Below are 21,328 nucleotides of genomic sequence, written 5' to 3'. Positions count from 1 at the left end.
AATATAATATAATATAATATAATATAATATAATATAATATTATATTATATAATATAATTTAAGTTATTTGAAGGGTTCAAAACCATAGTGGGCCAAGCGCCATTTACTGAATACGTAGAAAACAAGGGTTAAAATTAAGTTATTACCATAATTCAATGGAAACAAGTAAAATAAAATATACACATTAAATCTAAATGATGTCAATCTTCATTAAACTATGGTTGCATGTAATAAAAATTAAGAAACATTGTCATTGCACCAAATGAGTGTCTCTGGACCAAAATGATCGCATTTTAATTATTTGGATGCAATTTAAATTAAGTAACATATTAAACGATTTATCCTTCTATCAAACACGAATGTTCCCTGGATCAAATGTCCTATTTTAGTTATGTAATTACTTTATATTTATTTCTAACGGGGGCAGCGGAGCGCACGGGTACAGCTAGTATTTAATATAAAATGAAATATAATTAAGAAAACATAGATGTAGAACAGCGGTGAACAACCCGCGGCCCGCCACATGTTTGCTGCGGCCTGATAGTAAAGTTTCAAACTTTTTAATTTAAAAAAATATATTTGAACGATCTTGTATTATTAATTACTATAAATTACAGTAATCACTAATTAGTAAGACATTTATGTAAATTATTTATTATTGGAGTATGTCTGTGGCCCTCCAAAAGAACATTTCTTTTCTTTTTTTTTTTATATTGGCCCGCAGTATTCATATGGCTGAGCACCCCTGATTTAGAATATAAGAGAAATGAAAATCAGGTGTATCAAAAGCATACATTTAGATTGGGGAAATTATTTAACAGCATTTTACAGTAGACACTATTGTTGTATCATGACAAGCAAGACAGGGAGAAATTTGTTTTAAGTATTTAACGACGCAACTGCTGAGGTTATATCAACGTCACCGGTGTGCCGGAATTTTGTCGCGCAGAAGTTCTTTCACATGCCAGTAAATCTATTGACATGAGCCTGTCGCATTTAAACACACTTAAATGTCCTCGACCTGGGCCCGGATCGAACCCGCAACCTCGGGCACAGAAGGCCAGTACTATACCAACAGCGTCACCCAGGGCGACAGCAAGACAAGGACAACATTGTGCATCGCGAGGCGGGAGAGAGCGTCATGATATAATACGAGTAATAAAGAGATCAAGTGAGAAAACATGCTTGCGGTACTGACCGAAGAGCGGATTCATGATCACGATATTCATTGTTCAATAAAATTACACAACACAGTAGTTTTACTATAATTAATGCCAAAAATAAATCCTAATGAGATGACATAGTTTTTAGAGAAACACTCCCCCAAAAAAATTTAAAATTTATCTTTCCCCTGAAAATCCCCATAGCATCTTTATCCGCCCCTAAACATTTCCCTGGAAAAGTGTTTTCCCCTCCAAGTTGGTGACAGTGACCAGTATCTTCGGACGTCTGTCTAAGATTATATAATAATAACAACAGCACAGTATAGTCTGTGATATTTCAATGAATTGGCGGAATTGGCATTTCTGGCCATGGTTGCTTGAATGTGTCGCTTAACCATGTATATAATAACATCAACATCTTTGAGTTACGCGTGCAGGAGTTTATTTTTACAAACACGGAAGTCTGTCCTTCCTTCGTATATTTCAAGGACTTCCAGGTTCATTTCGACTTGCAAAATGGCAAATAAAACAGCTCTTGTACTTCTGGCAGAAGGAGCGGAAGAAATGGAATTCGTAATCTCTGTTGATATTTTACGTCGTGCAGGGGTTAGGTTATTCTTAATAAATTTGACATTAACTTACTAAATATAACTTGTCTTGTTATTAAAGATTGCATTTCCTGTTATCATCATACGTGTATGAGCATTTCACTTTTTATTTTACTCATATGTATGTTAAAAAAGGGCTATACAGAATTTTCGGTGCTCATTGTGGCTAAACTAGCGCCGAGGTAGTTCCTTCGTAGCCCGCTTACACACCTTGTATATACGAATCTGTGACAGGTTAGATTTGGTTGGTTTAGGCTTTCGTTATGCGTTGTATATACGCTCAACTGCATCTTCACACAAAAAAAAGTCCCAGCACAAAGCCCCTTATAAATTCAACGATTTAGGGGTACCCTAAAGTGGGGTGACTTTGAACAGTAATTTAGCGCCTTTCTAAATTAAATGCTGTACCATATTGCGAAAAAACTGAACTATAGTTTGTTGACAATTTAAACTTTTTTTTTCGCAATTGGGTACGGCTTTTAATTTAGAAAGGCACTAATTACTGTTCAAAGTCACCTCGGCGTTCAAAATTACCCCACTTTACGCTATCAAAATAGTTTAAGTGTTAAATAAATTTCTTTATCGGTAATTTCCGTTTATTCTATTTCATATTACACTGACCGGCAAAAAAAAAAAAATCGATTACTTGAAAAAAATTCTAAAAGTCAAGTTTAAATGTAAATTATGAAGTAATCCCAGAAATAACATAACTGTAATCATACTCAATTTAAAGATTACACTTTTATGAACTGGTGACACGTTAATTCACACCTTTCACACCAATTTTAAGTCAATGACCGTCATATGTTAATAAAACTACACTTTTGTTGAAATTTTGTAAAATTTTTCACATAACTTTCAGCTTAATATTTGTCCACTAAACTTCACTGAAAATCATGTTGATGCACAAAACTTAACTTCACAACACCTGAAACAATCACTCAGTATCTGGTATATCCCCCTCTGGCCCTAATTACAGCCGCCATTCTCTCAGGCATGGTTTCGATTAAGGTTGTGATGTCTCTCTGGCCGATATTGTCCCATTCCTCTTGGAGTGCCGCCTGCATATCACTTAAGGTCTCTGGAACAGGATTACGATCTCGGATACGTCTACCCAACCTAACCCAGAGATGTTCTGTAGGTTTTAGGGCGGGACTACGAGCTGGTCAGTTGATACGAACAATCTCCAATGCATCAAGATACTGTGATACGCAGTGTGCTGCATGTGGACGAGCATTGTCATGCATGAATATGAAATCATCTCCAATAAATGGAGCAAAGGGCACTACATGATTGACGAGAATCTCGTTGATGTAGCGGTGAGCATTGAGACTACCATTCTCGACAGTCACCAATTCCGTTTGGGCCACCATGGAGATACCGTCTCCACCGAATGGCGTCCTTGCAGATAATGTGCACTCTGCATATGGCTCTCCAGACTCTTTCCCTACCATCTGGGGATTTCAGAGAGAACCTAGACTCATCAGAGAACAGCACACTGCTCCACTGCTCCACATCCATTGGGCATGCTGACGAGCGAACTGAAGACGGTCGGCTCGGTGCTGTCTGGTCAGATCTGGTCTCGTAGCAGGCCGTCGTGATTGAAGATTTTGTTCTCCAGGGCATCATCAAGCAGTCCTCTCGCTCACATTAACATCCCACACTTGATGTAGCCGATTCCGAGCTTCAACTGCTGTGGTATGGCGGTTTCTTAAAACCTGGCTGACGAGAAATCGGTCATTTCGGGCTGAAGTCTTCCTTTTTCTGCCAGATCCAAGTCTTCCGGAGTAACTCTGTGTTTCCCGGAACTGTTTCAGAGGTTCTTGCTCTGTGTTGTATGGTGCGCCTATGGTAGCAGCGGCATAACGGAGGCTGCATCCTTCATCAATGAGAGTGACAGCTCTGGCAACGTCTTGGGGTGACAGAGGCATTGTCTGAACTAAACTTACTGACGAAACGGCAAACATACCATTTTCGACAGTTGTTACTCATTTTCAAAAAGGAAGGGAAGCAATAAAGCAATAAAACCTCTTCAATTGTTTATGATGACCTACCCCACATGTTCAGCATAGAAAAACACTCCTTTGTTGTTAGGCGATAAACTGAGGATTAATTGGTGTGAAAGGCGTGAATGTGAATTTACATGTCAAAAGTTCATAAAAGTGTAATTTTTAAATTGAGTACGATAACAGTTATGTTATTCCTGAGATTACTTCATAATTAACATTTAAACTTGACTTTTAGTATTTTTTTCAAATGATCAGTTTTTTTTTGCTGGTCAGTGATGTTATGATACAAAAGAACCACAAAATACATTCAGATATTGGTAGGCCTATAGTACATCATGAACCGTTATGACAATCCTTATTTAAACCAAACTGTCCAATGGTTTTAAATTCAGTGGTACCATAATTATGTAGTATGGAAATCACATTGAGTCCCTCATATTATGTTAATGGACAAGTACTCATATCTTAAGAGATGTAAATTTTAGGACCCATGTTTATTAAACTTTTATTCTTATTTTGAAGAATAATCCACTATCACTTCTCAGGATATTGAATGCTGTTTTTGGTAATGAGGGCTATTTAGTAAGCACCGACCACATACTCTCCTTTCAGAAAGGATCCAGGGCATAGGTATACCAATTATATACACACATTTTAATTACATTTTTATCTTTTTTATGGCTGATATTATCACTCTCTTTACCTTCTAATGTGAAAGTATGTGCTCTGAACCTGTATTGTGGGAAGATGGTGGTAACTTATGGCCAATGCTTACTACCATAATTACATACCCTCTTTTTTTATTTTAATGGAAATCACATTGAGCATTTCCTGTGATGTTGATGAACAACTCATATCTCAGAAGATATTAATTTTAGGACCCATATTACACTTTTTTTCTTGTTACTTCTCAAAAAAGAAGTGCTTTTTAACACACACACTCTCTCTCTCTCTCTCTGTGTGTGTGTGTGTGTGTGTGTGTGTTTGTGTGTCTATATATATATATATATATATATATATATATATATATATATATATATATATATATATATATATATACCTACACTATGTGATCAAAAGTATCCAGACACTCACCTCAAAATGAAGTACAAGTTTGGGCATCCCTTCATTGGGAACACTTGCAGTCAATACAGTGTTGGCCCAACCTTAGGCTTCATGACAGCCTTCATTCTCGCAGCCATACTTTCAGTCAGGCGGCGAAAGGTTTCCTGGGGAATGGTAGCCCATTCCTCCATGAGTGCCAAAATGAGAAGAGTTATCGATGTGGGTCGGTGTGGTCTAGCATGATGTTGGTGTTCCAAAACATCCCAGAGATGTTGTTTCGGATAAAAATCAGGACTCTGTGCAGGTCAGTCCATTAGTGCGACGTTGTCGTTAAACCACTCCCTGACAAGACCTACAGTATGTATGGGTGCTTGTTTGATTTGAAAGACACAATGGTCATCCCCAAACTGGTCTTCAATGGTAGGCAACATGAAAGTGGTTAAAATGTCAACATAAGCTTCTGCTGTGACATTACCAGGTAAAACAACGAGGGGGCCAAGCCCCCTCCAAGAGAAACATGACAGCACTATAACCCCACCATCCCCGAATTTCACAGTCGACACTATAAAGGCTGGTAGATGTCATTCACCAGGCATTTGCCACACCCATATCCTACCATCGGATCGCCACATTGTATATTGTGATCCATCACTCCACACAACGATTTTCCATTCTTCTAGGGTCCAGTTTCGACACTCCTTACATCATGTGATGTGTGGGTATGGGCAACTGCTCAGCCATGGGAACCGAGTTTACACGCCTCGTGTCGAACAGTCATGGTGCTTGAAGAAGATCCTGATGCAGTTCGGAATTCCTGTATGGCAGTGGATGATTGACGATTACGCTGTACGACTCTCTTCAACACTCGACGGTCTCTGGAAGTCATGGGTGGTCGACCTGCATGCTTTTGGGTTGTACACATTCCTTCACGTTTCCACTTCAATATAACATCACTAACAGTAGACCTGGGGATGCTTAGGAGAGTGGAAATCTTGCGCACAGACTTCTTACACAAGTTCCGCCTAACCACCTGACCACATTGAAAGCCCGTGAGTTCCTCAGATCATCTCATTATGCGGTCTTGCGCAGTCTGATGTCTGCTGACCACTGTGTCGCCTTCTGTGATAAAAACACGTTTTGCGGAGTGTCCGGATACTTTTGATCACATAGAGAGAGAGTGAGTGTGCGTGCGTGCGTTCGTGCGCGCGCGCAGTGGTTTTACTTCAAGTTGGTGTAAACAATACGTAATAGGCATACATTACAGATACCCAGGATTGCGTAACCCACTCCACGTGGCTTTGGTTTACAGTAAACACATGAAACCAAATATAGCACAGACCAGACACTCAGTCATCAATGTTCAGCGGAATAAAGCTAAAAGCTACGTGTAATGGGTTAAGCGACCCTGAGTATCATCTGTAATGTACTACATATTATTTACACTATCTTAAAGTCTATGCACAGGAACCATGCTGTCAAGGCACCAATAACGTTCCATTTATTAGAATCAGAATGACCCACTGATACATTTTTGAAAAGGTCTTGATGAGCCTAATTGAAATATTGAATAGCAAATACATAGTGTCATTTAATAGTACATTATGCAACAAGCCTATAATGGTAGTAATTAAGACGCGAGTATAATTTTCATACGAGCATCTTAATTACCATTATAGGCAAGTTTCATACGACTTTTTATGCTCGACCATATTTCTAACTTGAAATTATTCATAAGTATTCATGTTATGGCTATCTAAGTGAGGAGTGGAACTGACCTTCTAAATTGTGAGATGTGCACAGACGCGAAAGTATTGATTTTTTCCGAGGAACGAATGTCATTGACCTTGATATAATCTAGATAATAACATGAACATTAATCTTGATATAACCTGGAAGTTGATTTAGAATTGAAAAACGAGATGACAAATTGAATTTATTTGAATATTATTTACAATTAACGCTAATTATTATAGTAACGAACATAACCTTCTGCGACAGTATTGGATTTCCAGACTCCGTGACGTTTCACTAGTTGTCTTTCGATTGCATATCCGAGAATAATCGATACTTGCGGTTTTATAATGCTATAATGGTGATTTGTCATTGGCTGAACAACTGAACTATAATAAATAGGTGTACTTTAATGAGGTGCATTAAAGGGCTACTACCAGGTGTATAATTAACTTACTACATTTCGGCATGGTCGAGCATAAAAAAATAATGTTAGTACTCGTATCTCATTAATAAATAATGCTACAAGGTTGATTCTCCATCAGTATTATTTCCCCCTTTCAGTTGTACACCTTTTGTATGAAACAATTTTTCATTTGGTGCTTGTGTACAAGGTTATTTAGGGTGGTTAAGATAAATGGGACACTCTAAGCTAAATTGAAAACATTTCTCATCAATAAATTATTACTTATTCTCTGCTTCAAGTAACACCTTTGCTTACAGGTTACTGTGACAGTGGCGGGATTGGCAGGGAATGATCCTGTGAAATGTAGTCGCAATGTAGTTGTCTGTCCTGATGTTCCTCTGAAGGAAGCCATATCTAAAGGTCCATACGACGCCATTGTTTTACCTGGTGGATTAGGAGGGGCTAAGAATCTGGCAGAGGTGAGAAATTCAAAGCATTATGGTCACTGTTTTGTATATGCTTCCCAAAAAAATGTAGTCCGATATTTCATTCTTAGTGTGGATAGTGGGAATTCACTTTCTACCACTAGATTGGGAAATTGAATTAGTTCGAAGTGTTACATATTTGGGTTCTCTAATTGAATGGCTGTCTAGAATAACATTGTAAGTCCATTTTTGACCAAACTAAAAAATGTTGTATCGCACATATTGCATCGTGTGCTGCCATCATCTTGCTGATATTCACACTACTTCGAGAGCTGTAGTATTTTGATTGTGTTGCTTAGCTGAATAACGTAACACAAATAAAATGGCAATCATACTTGTAGCGTGTCACAAGGGTAGAGGTTATTGCCATTGCAAGACGAAGCAAACCATTTGAGGTTGTTCATATGTAACTAGAATATAGGGCTAGCAGAGCAAGCAATAAAGAAGGATCCAGACCTCAAGATAACAATAGCTACCTGGTTTCAATTCAGATGCTGAAATTCCATGATATATTGTTACCATGGACATGGATCATATTCGCTTATCAGATGTAGAAATTCGATATAATATAACAAACATGGCCAACAAAACAGTTTATTTAGTTTTTTCGACCCTGCCAACCAATGCATATTGTTGTATTGAGCTGCACTGAACGAGCGCACATATTCTCTATAATGTCTGTCTTCTCTTGAATAGTCCTTCGGGAAAATGGATTTAATAATAAGGTTTCAATGACACACAATTCCGAACTCATTGAAATACTTCAAATTAGTGTTTAAGAATTAATAATACATGCAGCAGCTAACACATGCATTCTGCTCATACAATTACATTGCACTCGCAAATCACAACATATTCCCGCTGCCAATACTGGTCTGTGTAACGATAAATAGTCATTGGTGTAGCTCTCGTACCAGAGCTTCAAACAACACATAACAGAAGCATTTGCGCCTATAGGACTGACTAAGGAGGAAGGCACTTGCGCGCGCATCATATTCTCGCTGTTTCTACATCTTTCGTGTAGCTCCGAGAAACGAGCAAGCATTGTGATATTTGCGGTGTGCAACCTGCGGATGGTATTACGCCTATACAATATTCCAAAAATCAAAATAAATTTTAATGTACGTAATCCCATTTTGAGAAATACACATTCTACGAAAATATTGGGCTTGCGCAGCAAGCATAGCATGCCCTGAGAAATCGCCCCTGCATTCGTTAAAAATCTAAATATCACAATAATACACAACCAAAAGCATAAATGTTTCACGTAGATGACATGCTGAAAGTAGCTTTTCTGGGTCAGAGATGTTGAAAGTTTCGAAGTCTTGTTTTTTAAGCATTTACTTTAATGAAACTTTTCATTCATTAATAGTGTTCTGCTCAAGGGCAGGTCTTTCACTGTAAACCCAGCATTCTCCAGTCTATCCTATTTTCTGCCATTCTCTTTGTCTCCTCATATGATCCATATATCTTAATGTCATCTATCATCTGATATCTTCTGCCCCGAGCTCTTCTCCTGTTCACCATTCCCTCCAGTGCATCCTTCTGAAGGCAGTTTCTTCTCAACCAGTGACCCAGCCAATTCCTTTCCCTCTTTTTGATCAGTTTCAGCATCATTCTTTCTTCATCCTCTCTTTCCAACACAGTCTCGTTTCTTATTCTGTCCATTTTACATGCTCTTCCTTCTCCATGTCCACATTTCAAATGCTTCTAGTCGCTTCTCTTCACTTCGTCGTAATGTCCATGTTTCTGCTCCATACAATGCCACACTCCAAACAAAGCACTTCATTGGTCTCTTCCTTAGTTCTTTTTTCAGAGGTCCGCAGAAAATGCTTCTTTTTTTTTATTAAAAGCTTCTTTTTAATGAAACTATTGTTGGTTTATTACTTAATATTAAATTTTATTTTATATCTGATATTCCACATTAAACTTCACAGGATATAATTCCTGGTCATTGGCAAATAAAGTCAGGCTATTTGGCTATAAAGTAGTAAACTTTATTCATTTTCTAGTACTCATAAGAATACTAATTCCTGGCAGTGATGTTTTTGTAGTCCACACCTGTGGAGTAACGGTCAGCACGTCTGGCCGCGAAACCAGGTGGCCCGGGTTTGAATCCCGGTCGGGGCAAGTTACCTGGTTGAGATTTTTTCCGGGGTTTTCCCTCAACCCAATGCGAGCAAATGCTGGGTAACTTTCGGTGCTGGACCCCAGACTCATTTCACCGGCATTATCACCTTCATTTCATTCAGATGCTAAATAACCTAGATGTTGATACAGCATCGTAAAATAACCCAATAAAATAAATAAAAATGTTTTTATATTTCCAGTCATCAGAAGTTGGTACACTTCTTCAAGAACAATACAAGAGTGGACGTCTTGTAGCTGCTATCTGTGCTGGTGAGTCACTTCAATTAAGAGAGGAAGCAATTTACAACGAAAAATGTAAATAATTATGTATACATTTGTCAGTTTATAATGTGTACTAGAGCAACAAATTGCGAAAATTATTATTATTAACCATTGTTGGACTCGTACATTTTTTTCTGGATAAATTTACTTTTAGATGCTGAATACAAACAAAATCCATCCAGTAGTTTATAACAAATTACTGTATACAGATAGACGTCATGCCCAAAAATATTTCCTTTCTCTTTTATACTTTTTAAATTCAGAAAGTGAAAAATATAAAACTGGAGTCCGTTAGTAATAATCTTGTCTGTGTTTGTGTTTCATTTTTGTATCTCTTAACAGTGATATGTTTGTTTTAGCCCCAACAGCACTGCAGACACACAATATTGGTTTCGGCAAGTCACTCACCTCCTATCCTTCATTCAAAGAACAACTTGAAGGAAATTATAAGTACAAGGATGAAAATGTGGTAGTGGATGGTTAGTATGACTTGACTGTTTTCAATACATTGTTTATGTATTTATTTATGTACCCTTTTAAATAATGCTTATTTTATTTATTTATTCATTCATTAATCGAGTTGTTCATTCATTCATGTATTCATTTATTTACTTATACCCAGTTTGATGTAACCTTGCACCTGACAGCTTTGCATAATGTTATAGCGAGATATACAGTGTTTCCACAACAGCAGATTTAACTTATGCAGAATTTTATATTCTTCTCTGTTAATTCAAATGGTACTGATAATCATTATGTAACTCCTTTATTACTGTCCTCTTAGAGAGACCTAAAGTTTTTTATGTCTGCTGTATATATTAGTGTTGTGGGATTTAATCGATTAATCGATCAATTTCTGTTGTAAGATTAATCGATCAAAAATATTTAATCGAATAATCGAGTTGATTAAAATTAATCGGTTGTAGCTGATATTAATTATTATTTTGTTAATACAAACTCATACTAAAAATTCCGACAATATTTCTCTCTCGGAAATTGCTTACTTAAAAGCACAATAGTACTGTTATTTTCTAACTGTAAACCAGGTAGCGTAGGGAAAATCTTTGCAGAAACACTTCAGAAAAAGATGGAGATATGAGGACAGTGAACTAGTCTACCTCTATTGAAAGTTGAAACACAATGCAGAACCCTTATTAAGTTTTATGGTTTTCCAAGAAAACTTCCACCTTGTTGTCAGCTCATCTTCCTAGCATATGAAATACATACTTTTCTGGGATTCATCCCCCTCATTCCTTATAAAATAACCATGTCTAGACTGTGTGCAAGTGAGAGCGTAACTATCTTCTTCTTTTTCTAAAATCTAATAATTCGGATTACAATAGGGGCCAGTCTTCTGTTTCGACAACTGTACTTTTGCAGGTCCAGTTTCTGTACTGAGTTTATATATGAAGGTTGTGTGTTTAGTTTGATAAAGAAAAAAAAATCAGTTTTCTGTGATCTATGAAAAGTGTAAATTCCATTATGTCGTATGAGAATTCGAGAGGTAAACTCTGTGAAACGTTTGGATTTAAATTGAATGATCGTGGAGAAGTACTTGACAAAAAAAAAGTTTTTACGTGTTCAGTGATGCAGGAAACATTGTCACTAAACATAGAGCTGCACTTAATTCAGAGCATGTGAATGCACTCACATGTTTAAAATCATGGATGAAGCAGTATTAAGTAGGTGAGTCTTCATACTTTTTTTTATTTGTGTTTGTCTCAAAAATTCCCGGAGAAATTGACACAATAAATTATAAGCCTCATAATAAATATGTTAATAAATAATTAAAATAGTTGTTTTGTTGTTGCTGTTCTCTAATGCCAGGTGTTTGACAATAAAGTCATTTGACCTCTTGCACTCCAGTATTCATGTTGGAGTGAAAATGGCAAGTTGTAGCCGATTTAAGTGAACACCATATTTTAACGTTTTGGTGGCTACTTCATTCACACACAACCCCCAGAATGTCTGGAGGACCACACCTGCTGTTGGTCGACGGGTCCATTGGACCTAACTGGGAGATCTTGTTGATCACCAGCTTTCCCTCCTTAAGCCACTGGAGGACGATTTTAGTGCTATAGCAGGTCAGCATTAGGAACAGAAAAGTAGAAAGAGGAGGAAGGAAAGTGAAATGAACCCCTAATAACGATACAATATATACATTTATTTATTTAAATTTAAATATACAGAATAAAGAATATAATTACAAACAAGAGAAATAGAAATAAAATAATACAATCAATATAAAAAAGGCGATACAGTAGTATTAACAAAATTTGAGACCGAATGAGCAGCGCTCGTGTTCGGTCGCAGTTCAGATATAACATTAATATCGATTAAATTCAAATAGTTAATCGATTAAGTATTTTGATCGATCGACAGCACTAATATATATATATATATATATATATATATATATATATATATATATATATAAATTCCTTCTCCTGGTCATAAAATTGACAAGCCATTTACATCAATTCTAACTATTTAGGCAAAGGACTCTCACTACGTGAGTTACCATTTTCTGAATGGCATCTTTTCTTGCGACCTATCAGAGCAGTGCTACAAATAATTTATAATTATAAAATTAACACACAAATTACGCACATGGTAGTAACAATGTGTAACATCATATAGCAAACCGACAACATAGCAGAGTCCAGCTTAGCAACAGGAGCAGCTGATAGAAAATGCTACGTTCTGATTGGTTCAGAAGGCTACTGCACAGTGTTCTTCAACTTTTTCCTAGGAAGGATTGCCAACACAAATAACAACTGTCAAGTGCAAGGTTACATACTTATTTATTTACCTTTTTGTCTACTTTTTCATATATTTTTACTTCTGTTTTCTTACATTGTACTAATCTGTTCATTCAATCGGTTACTTTTATATATATATATATATATATATATATATATATATATATATATATATATATATATCCATTGATTCAGTGTGAACAAAACTTCACTATACAGTCACGCAGCATTTTTTCTTTTGGACGAAGAACTCAGCATGAAGTTCATCCGGACATGTTCCTTTTCCACTCCATGCACAGTACAGCTATAACATCGGTTGTAACAGCTCTAGTTAAGTTCGTCAGCCAACAACCCAGGAAGTTAAAATGTCTCATCATGCTGTATACTAGTCCTATTTATGATTCCAGATTCCTGTATCACCTGATATAACACGTTTTATTTTCAGGTAATTTATTGACAAGTCGTGGTCCAGCCACAGCTTTTGATTTTGCCCTTGCCATTGCTGATAAACTGGTGGGCCCTGGAACCTCTGCTCCTGTAGCAAAAGCAATGCTCATAGCCTGAATTGTAATGTAAAAACTTCTTCAGTCAAGGTTCCTGCTTTCAACTTGTATATAAGTGTGGATAAAAGACAGAATTCAACAGTATAATTCACTTTTATGTCTACTAAACAGCCAAAGTAACGTAAATAAAAGAAGTGGCTGTGAAAATGAATATATAATGCTTTAATATTTTAAGATTGTTTAGTGTCAACATACACTGCAAAGACTATGATTATATTAATATATGTGAATATGCTCTTAACATGGAGCAAAATTATTATTCAGTCAATCAAAGGACATTATGGAGCATGTCGACTCTCTGTCGATTTCACAAAACACTTCCACTCTGTTCTGTCTTTTGCTGGTTCCTCTCAGTTGGTAATTCCCATTTCCATGCTTTTCTTCTGAATTTCATCTTTCCATCTACTTCAAGGTCTTCCCAGTGGCCTTCTGTTGTGTTCATATATTGTATATATTTGTTTTACCCTGCTGCAGTCATCCATATATATAACATGTCCTGCCCAATTTAATCTTCTGGTCCATATTACATCTAAAATTGACGGTTGATTATAAAGTTTGTGAATATTATTATGTCGAATTTTCTACTTTTTTCAAGTGGGTCAAAAATTGGACCAAAAATTTTCCTCAACACTTTGTTTTCAAAAACTATTAATTTGTGTTTTTCCTTTTTAGTTACGCTCCATGTTTCCGATCCATATAATAGTACAGGTTAGATTAGTGTTTTGTACAATATGATTGTTAAATTTCTGGTTAAAAAACGGGAAGATAATTTGTGAACAGCATAAAAAGTTTTGTTTGCATTATGTAGTCTATTAAGTTATCATAAGGGAAAAATAAAGATTTTTCAGCAACAAATTCTTTGCTCTCAATCTTAGAGGAGGCACATTTGTTAGTCTTCCCTGTCCAGGTCAAATTCTTCTCGTACTGGTCCATCATCCTCAATTGAAGGGTTCAGAACCATAGTGGGCCAAGTGCCATTTATTAAAACCTTAGAAAACAAAGATTAAAATGAAGTTATCACCATAATTCAATGGAAACTTATAGCAAGTAATATAAAGTATACACATTCAAACTAGATGATATGTCAATCTTCATTAAACTATAGTATTCACTTAATTCCTTGCTTTCTCTGTTTTTAATAAATGGCGCTTGGCCCACTATGACTCTGAACCCTTCAATTGTCTTTCCACCATAGATATTAAATGCCATTTTACCTCTGTTTTCATTGTAAGCTTGTGATATACCCTGTATATAAAAAAAAAAGGCTTCCAAATGCTGAAATGCAGGCAGCTGTTCACTCATTAGAGAAATCAGTGTTTGGTCACATTTAGCACAAGTTACATAAATGGTAATGGTATGCTGAAAGCTGTGGAAAGTAGTAGATGGCGTGTATAGGTACTTCTGCGTCTTTTGGGTGTCATATATGCGGGTACAGTCAGCTGTCACAATAAATAAAATTGTATACGATTGTAAACAATATTTTCAGTAAATGTTTGACATGTCAAATAATTTTTATATAATAATAATAATAATAATAATAATAATAATAATAATAATAATAATAATAATAATCCTGGATGCGAGCCAAGGCCAAGGCCAACTAACTAATTGCTGGCCCTACGTCCACATACCTCGGCAGAGGTGAACGATCATCTAACCCAGCCATTTTCAAACCAGTGTGCTGCGAATGATCTGCTGGTGTGTCCTGAGAAAATGAAAATAATAAAGGTTTTCGTTTCAAAATTGAAAAAGTAAAAGTGGAAAGAGTAAAAAAAAATTCACAAGAGTCAATTTTCAGCGAAAACAGCAGAAGTCAACATTCAGTAAACACAGTGTAGGTGTATGATTAGCAGAGAAGAGAATTACTGATGCGCAACCAGGGTTATTGATTCAGTTCAACAAATAGATAAGTTTCAGACTGAAAACTCAAACTATATTATATGACAGATCAATAAAATTAGAATATCGTACCAATCTTGAATTGAATTGGAATTTAAGGGAGGAGGCACTACGACCCATCACTGCGACCTTATTAGATCTATTGCAATGATCCTCAAGTTAGGCGCATTCTCAAACCCACACTGCTGACCACACTAATGTTTGCTGTGTACCATAGTTCCTAGCAAACAATCTCACTCATCCCTAGACCAGCATCGCCAGCTGGCGTTCAGGGAATGCTACGGAATGATGACGAAATGTAGAGATGATGACGGAATAATGTAGATGCCTATTATGGGGAAATGGGAGAACCCCGAGAAAATACCCAACTTCGACCTTCTCTGCCACAAGTGTCACTATGAACCAACTTTGAAAGTATCGTACTTAGTTTTTATGAAAAAAAAAATTCCCCTAATTAGGAACCACCAGTTCAGATTATGAGTGTGCCGTGGGATTTTTAATTACAATTTTAATATGCCACATGTTGAAAAAGGTTGAGAAATGCTGATGCAACCAGTACTGGGGTATTGTGTTGTTGGCATGATAATCCTCCCAGCCATTATAGCTGGTTCACAGAACTGATTTGTCTACCTACCATAACTACCTCTGTGGTGACTGAATAGTCAGACCTTAAGACTGTCACGCAGGCAGCCCGGGTTCGATTCCCGGTCAGGTCTGGGATTTTTTCGTTGAAAAAGTCCATAGTGATACTTGTGGCAGACAAGATCGCAGTTGGGGTTTTTCCCGGGATTCTCCCATTTTTCTCCAAATTAGGGATTTACATCATTCCGTCACCATTTGTCGGCCAGTGTCGCATGGAGGGGGTTGGCCTAAGGACGAGTGGGGTTGCCTGCTAGAAACCTGGACCAGAGAACCTTAGTGTGGTCGGCCAGTGTGGGTTTGGGAATGCGTCACCAGAGGGCTAGTGCAATAGATCTGAATGAGGTCGCAGTGCTGGGCCATAGTGCCCTTCCCCTTCCGTTAAATTAAAAAAACCTACCATAACCCCGTAAATTCATTACGATGCTGGGTGGGCACCGATCCCATACATTGGCCAAAATTTATTTTCCCCTTGAAGACTCGAACCAGCACTCGTTATATAAGACGAGTCCAGACATGACATCTTGACCATGATGCTAAGACATGAATCTTTCTTTGCTGAAAATGGAGTTGCTGTTATCTGAATATGTAAAATGTTATGCTCCATCGTCTGGGAAAACCCACTTACTCCTGTGAGGTATAGTTTTTCTCAGGTATATTCCCGGCATCCTTTTGAACTTAAGTCAAGAATTACAACTCCAAAACTTCAACTCCATTTTTCTCAAAACTTAGAAAAATGGAGTTATAGGGTTTTCGCAGAAACCCCACGATATAACAACAGTAATTATTATTATTAGGCCTATAATACAAAAATAAGTGTAGTGATTACAATATCTCAGTAATATATAACATGGAATGTTACTGTTAGGCCTTAATTACTTTTAAAGTAAATGTTTCAGGAGAATGTTGTTACAGAGAGTCTTAAGTACCAGTATGAATTGTTTTAAATTAGCTCTTCTTCATTAGTTAAAAGGAGGGCAAGACTGTGTAAGTAAAAATGAATAAGGTCCTGGTATTCAATTGTCACTTCAGTTAGTGAAGATGAAGTTGTCTATCCTGCATTCTGAGAAATTAAATCTACTGATAGTAATGGCAAGACATATTCGACATAGTCTAAAACTACTATTGTAAGCCATGAATTTTGCATACTACTTTTTTTGCTTCATATGTAGTGTTATGTCTTAAACCAGGGATGTTAAATGGCCTGCATTACGTGCTGATACTACAAGCAATACAAATCCAACAAGGTTCACTTTTCAGCTAGATAAAGTGCAATCATCGCTCTTAAGGAAATGTTTTGCAGGTTCTTGAGAGCACGCAGTGCAGGCGCTTTGACATCTCTGTCTTAAACCAATATGTTTTCGTCGGTCTGATTAGCATAGTTGCTATAGCGCTAGCCTTCTATGCCCGAGGTTCCAACATTTTGCTATATTCACTAGATTTAGCTTTTGATGAGAACTGTATGAGTCCTGCAGCTCTGTTATGAATTTCCTTCATGCGCTTCATGCTGTGTACACTGAGGTAACAAAGAAGACACATAGTCCAATCAAAACAAGTAAAGCTTTTGCTACTGGATGTGGCAGTGTGTATGAGTGATAGTTTCTTTTATGGTGATCATGTGTTTGGAATGGATGTTTCTTTATTTAAGTACAACAGCGAATGTTTGTGTTTTTCATGTACTCATCAACTCTGACAAGAACTAAGAATGTTTGCAGGAAATTTTCCAAGTTTCAGAGATCTTAGTCCTTCTACATTGCAAGGTCCTGTAAGAAAATTTAAAGAGACTGGAAATGTATGAAACTAAAAACACAGAAGGAAACAATATTTTTTGACCCAGGAAACCTTAAACAATGTAACACTTAGTGTAGAATATTTTAAAACAAAACTGTTAATTTTCTTACTCGTTTTAATGTACCAGTAACAATAATTTGTGATAATGATGAGTGACTATCCAAGAGATTGTTTTGCGACTATTTTGTAGGTTGCATAACAGAAGCCAGACATCTGCAGAGATTAATAATATTAGTATTTGATTTAAGATTAAGACTGGAATTTCGACATGTTCGTCAAAATTATTAATTCTTCACTTTCATGCTTAAACATATTTCAATGTTTTTTATTTATGAAATATATAAATTTTGCCTTCCAGAGTTGGCCTTGGTAGCGTACTTGGTATAGCGCTGGCTTTCTATGCTCGAGGTTGCGGGTTCGATCCCAGCCCAGGTTGATGGCATTTAAGTATGTTTAAATGCGACAGGCTCATGTCAGTAGATTTACTGGCATGTAAAAGAACTCCTGCGGGACAAAAGTTCCGGCACGCCGGCGATGCTGATATAACCTCTGCAGTTGCGAGCATCGTTAAATAAACCATAATTTAATTTGCATTCCAGCCATTTTCAAATCCCAACCAGACAACTTGTCCCAACCACAATGTGAATCTTGGCCCACTTGTTTCATGGTCAGACGTGCTAACCATTAATCCACAGCGGTGAACCACAGAACCTTTTTTTCATTAAAGTTATTCACTAAATTTAGTATTGTTTCTCCTACACGGAAGTGGGTGACCATGAAATTTACATCTAAAGTTTTCCCTTATTCTGCCACATAATTTATTTTTTCTGTACACACATTTTCAAAATGCATACAGTCAGTTACGCACTGAATATGTAACCATTGCAAATCATAACACAAGGTAATAAATTCCACTTATTATTACCTGAGTCACTGCGTACCTTTACTGTCATCTGTGATGGACAGACTACAGATAGGCACAGATAATTTCAGGGGACCAGGATTCACCAATCATGCAGCTTTAACATGGTGATCTCTATCTCTCTTTCTCTCATTTCCTCTCGAATGGAACGTACACAAAGGGAGCTGATGCCTGAATGATAACATAAACACCAGTCAGGAGTGATGAAATAAGCTAAGCATAAGGAGATTCACATGCAGATAGGGGGAGACGAACTCGTGAGTATAGTCGAATTGGCATTTTCAGTGGTCAATCACAAAACAGGGATGGCGAATTTTTAAAACTTATTAATATAATATAGTATGTAAGTTTTAATCCTATGAAGCGCTATGAGTTTGCGAATGCAGTGGTAGCAGGGAGGACCTGCTGCTGGTCAGCCAACAGAAACATGTTCGCTTGGATTTTTTTTTTATGGAGGAGGGGTCCAAAGGCTTACACTGGAGCCTGAGGCTCTGTTCTGTGAATGATTGGGTAGCAAACAGCCATGCTCTTGTACAAGTACAGCACATTGCACTCTGAACTTAAGCCGAGCTATGATATGGATGATATGTGAATGATGGCAAAATGATTCCGATATCCAACGCCTAAAGTTACCCAGCAAATCTGCTCACTGGAACTCTCTGTAAGTGATTATTTACTGGTACATAAATTAAATAAGCTAATGAGCTCTGAATTATTATATAGGACATTTTCTGAGTGCCTAATTATGATGAAATTCCGGTAATAATAATAATAATAATAATAATAATAATAATAATAATAATAACAACAATAATAATAATAATAATAATAATAATAATAATAATAATAATAATATATACATACATCGAAATGATAGACGTCCAAATCTTGTATTTTAAATATCGGGATCCTAATCAATTAAAATGAACAAAAAAGAAAATGTAAATTAATGTTAAAAAATACATAATGAAATTAAAAAAAAAAAATATTCTGCGACAAGATGTGGTAGCTATCAAAACGATAAAAATTTATTGGAAATAAATAATATACAATGAATATTATAAATATGAATAGAGATGGTGATTGATGATGTTCAATGAAGATTTTAAAATGGTTGATGCAACTGTCTGAAGAGTCTTTTCAGGAACCGTTAATTTTCCGAGGATTTCCAATGTAAATTTGGGAATTGTTCCTCGCGCACCAAACATAAGTCCAATGACATTCCAATCTTGAATATTATATTTATGACTGAGATCATCACATAATAATAGTGGTGGTCTTAGCATCCCATATCTGATTGAAGAAGAGTCTTTACTATACCTATTATTTAGAAAATTTGTCAGTACATAACTTATTTATAAATAAATTTCGTATGTCTGAGAGCTTAATTTAGAGCAATGTTAATATAATAAATTCAACTCAGTGATGTCGTGATAGCTGTAAACGCCCTTAAATTTCCGCACTTTCTTGCATTCTAAAACTGGTACCATATTACCGGTAGTTTGAAGGGGCTTGGAGCCCTCTGTCCATGTGTGAGTTACTGGTAGGAGTTTCATTGTGACATTTTCCCTGACTAGTAATAATATACCGTATATAACCAATATTACTGTAATGTCAATTATGTGGAGAGCCCAATGAAGGAGGGTTGCTCACTTTAAGTTCTTTCCACCAAATGCTCTGTCTTCCAAATTAAAGCTGCTACAAACTGTAGTTTGTACTATGTATATAGGTCATTCGATATCTCGTGAAACCAACCTGCGCGTAAGGGGAAAGAAGAGATGGACTGGGAACCTTCCCTCCCTCGCTACACTTCCACTTGCAGGTATTACTTGACCAAAGCCAGTGGAGTCCTGCAGCTTGGAGCGCCACTTGTACTTCTCCTGTGTTTGTATGGCGTCATCGCGATAGTTCACATTACGCCCGCGTCTCCACTCGCCTCGGTCGAGTTACAGCTTAGCTCGCTTACGCCCACTGAAAGCTTCTTATTATGAACTATGGCGCACACAAGCATTTGTTTCACGAAATAACGAATGACCTACACGTCTTCAATGGGACGGATGTCCCGGTATCTTGAAGTCGAATTCAGCAGTATGTGTAGTTCATGTAATATAATAGGCCTATTCATTGCTTTTTTTCTGAAGAAAAAGAAGGTGATACACTGTGTAGAATATATTATAGCGGACAGGGAGATAGTAGCACAGTCTAGTATATACAGTCGCGAAGCTCAATACGCAGTAAATATGCAAACATTATGTAGTTGCTCACCACTAGGGTCGCTAATATCGCCTCATTACAGGCATTGCAAAATAGTACCGTCACAGTCTATTGTTTCTAGCACCCTCAAAACTCAAGCTTCGTGACTGTATATAGTAGACTGTGATAGTAGTGTCCAGTGCACGGGAATTTAGTCACTTTTAGCTTCTTTTCATCCAACTTAAGGCCTAAGCGGAATTCATATTAAAAACACAATTATTAACAAATTTCTCGGTTCCACGACGGAAAATACAACAAAAAGGTAACGGAACGTTCTTGCGGCGCGTTCCGCCAGAAAAAGAAGTACACTGTCGCCTATTCATGAATATCTGGTATACTTTGTAAGACCACACTCTTTAAGTTTTAATAATAATTTTCCAATATTTTAATAGAGGAAGAGAAAAAGTTCGAGACTGCCAATAATATACGTAAACAGTAGTAAAGCAGAGACAAAGGGAGATTTTTATACATCGCAAAAATAAGGAAGTAACTTTTTCATATTGTGATAAGGTAAATATAGTTGAATGTAATTGGTAACGTTGGTTACATGAATTTCAGTTACCATGGACTTTATTTTCTATTGTTGAAATTGTTGGAACTTTGAATTTCAGTGTTATCGT

At 36.7% G+C, this 21,328-nt stretch overlaps 1 protein-coding gene across 1 annotated transcript; it reads left to right on the top strand.

Moving 5' to 3' along the window:
- Nucleotides 1–1,544: 1,544 nt before the first annotated feature.
- LOC138695316 (protein dj-1beta-like) lies at nt 1,545–14,059 on the top strand. The gene is made up of 5 exons (XM_069819745.1): nt 1,545–1,769; nt 7,300–7,461; nt 9,798–9,867; nt 10,239–10,358; nt 13,087–14,059. The coding sequence occupies exons 1-5, from the start codon at nt 1,545–1,547 to the stop codon at nt 13,203–13,205; spliced, it is 696 nt and encodes a 231-aa protein (XP_069675846.1). The 3' UTR covers nt 13,206–14,059.
- Nucleotides 14,060–21,328: the final 7,269 nt, after the last annotated feature.

Source organism: Periplaneta americana, chromosome 1 (genome assembly GCF_040183065.1).
Source record: "Periplaneta americana isolate PAMFEO1 chromosome 1, P.americana_PAMFEO1_priV1, whole genome shotgun sequence".
In the NCBI taxonomy this organism is placed as follows: Eukaryota; Metazoa; Arthropoda; class Insecta; order Blattodea; family Blattidae; genus Periplaneta; species Periplaneta americana.
Note: the sequence above shows the minus strand (reverse complement) of the source record. Positions and strands in the feature narration are given on the sequence as shown.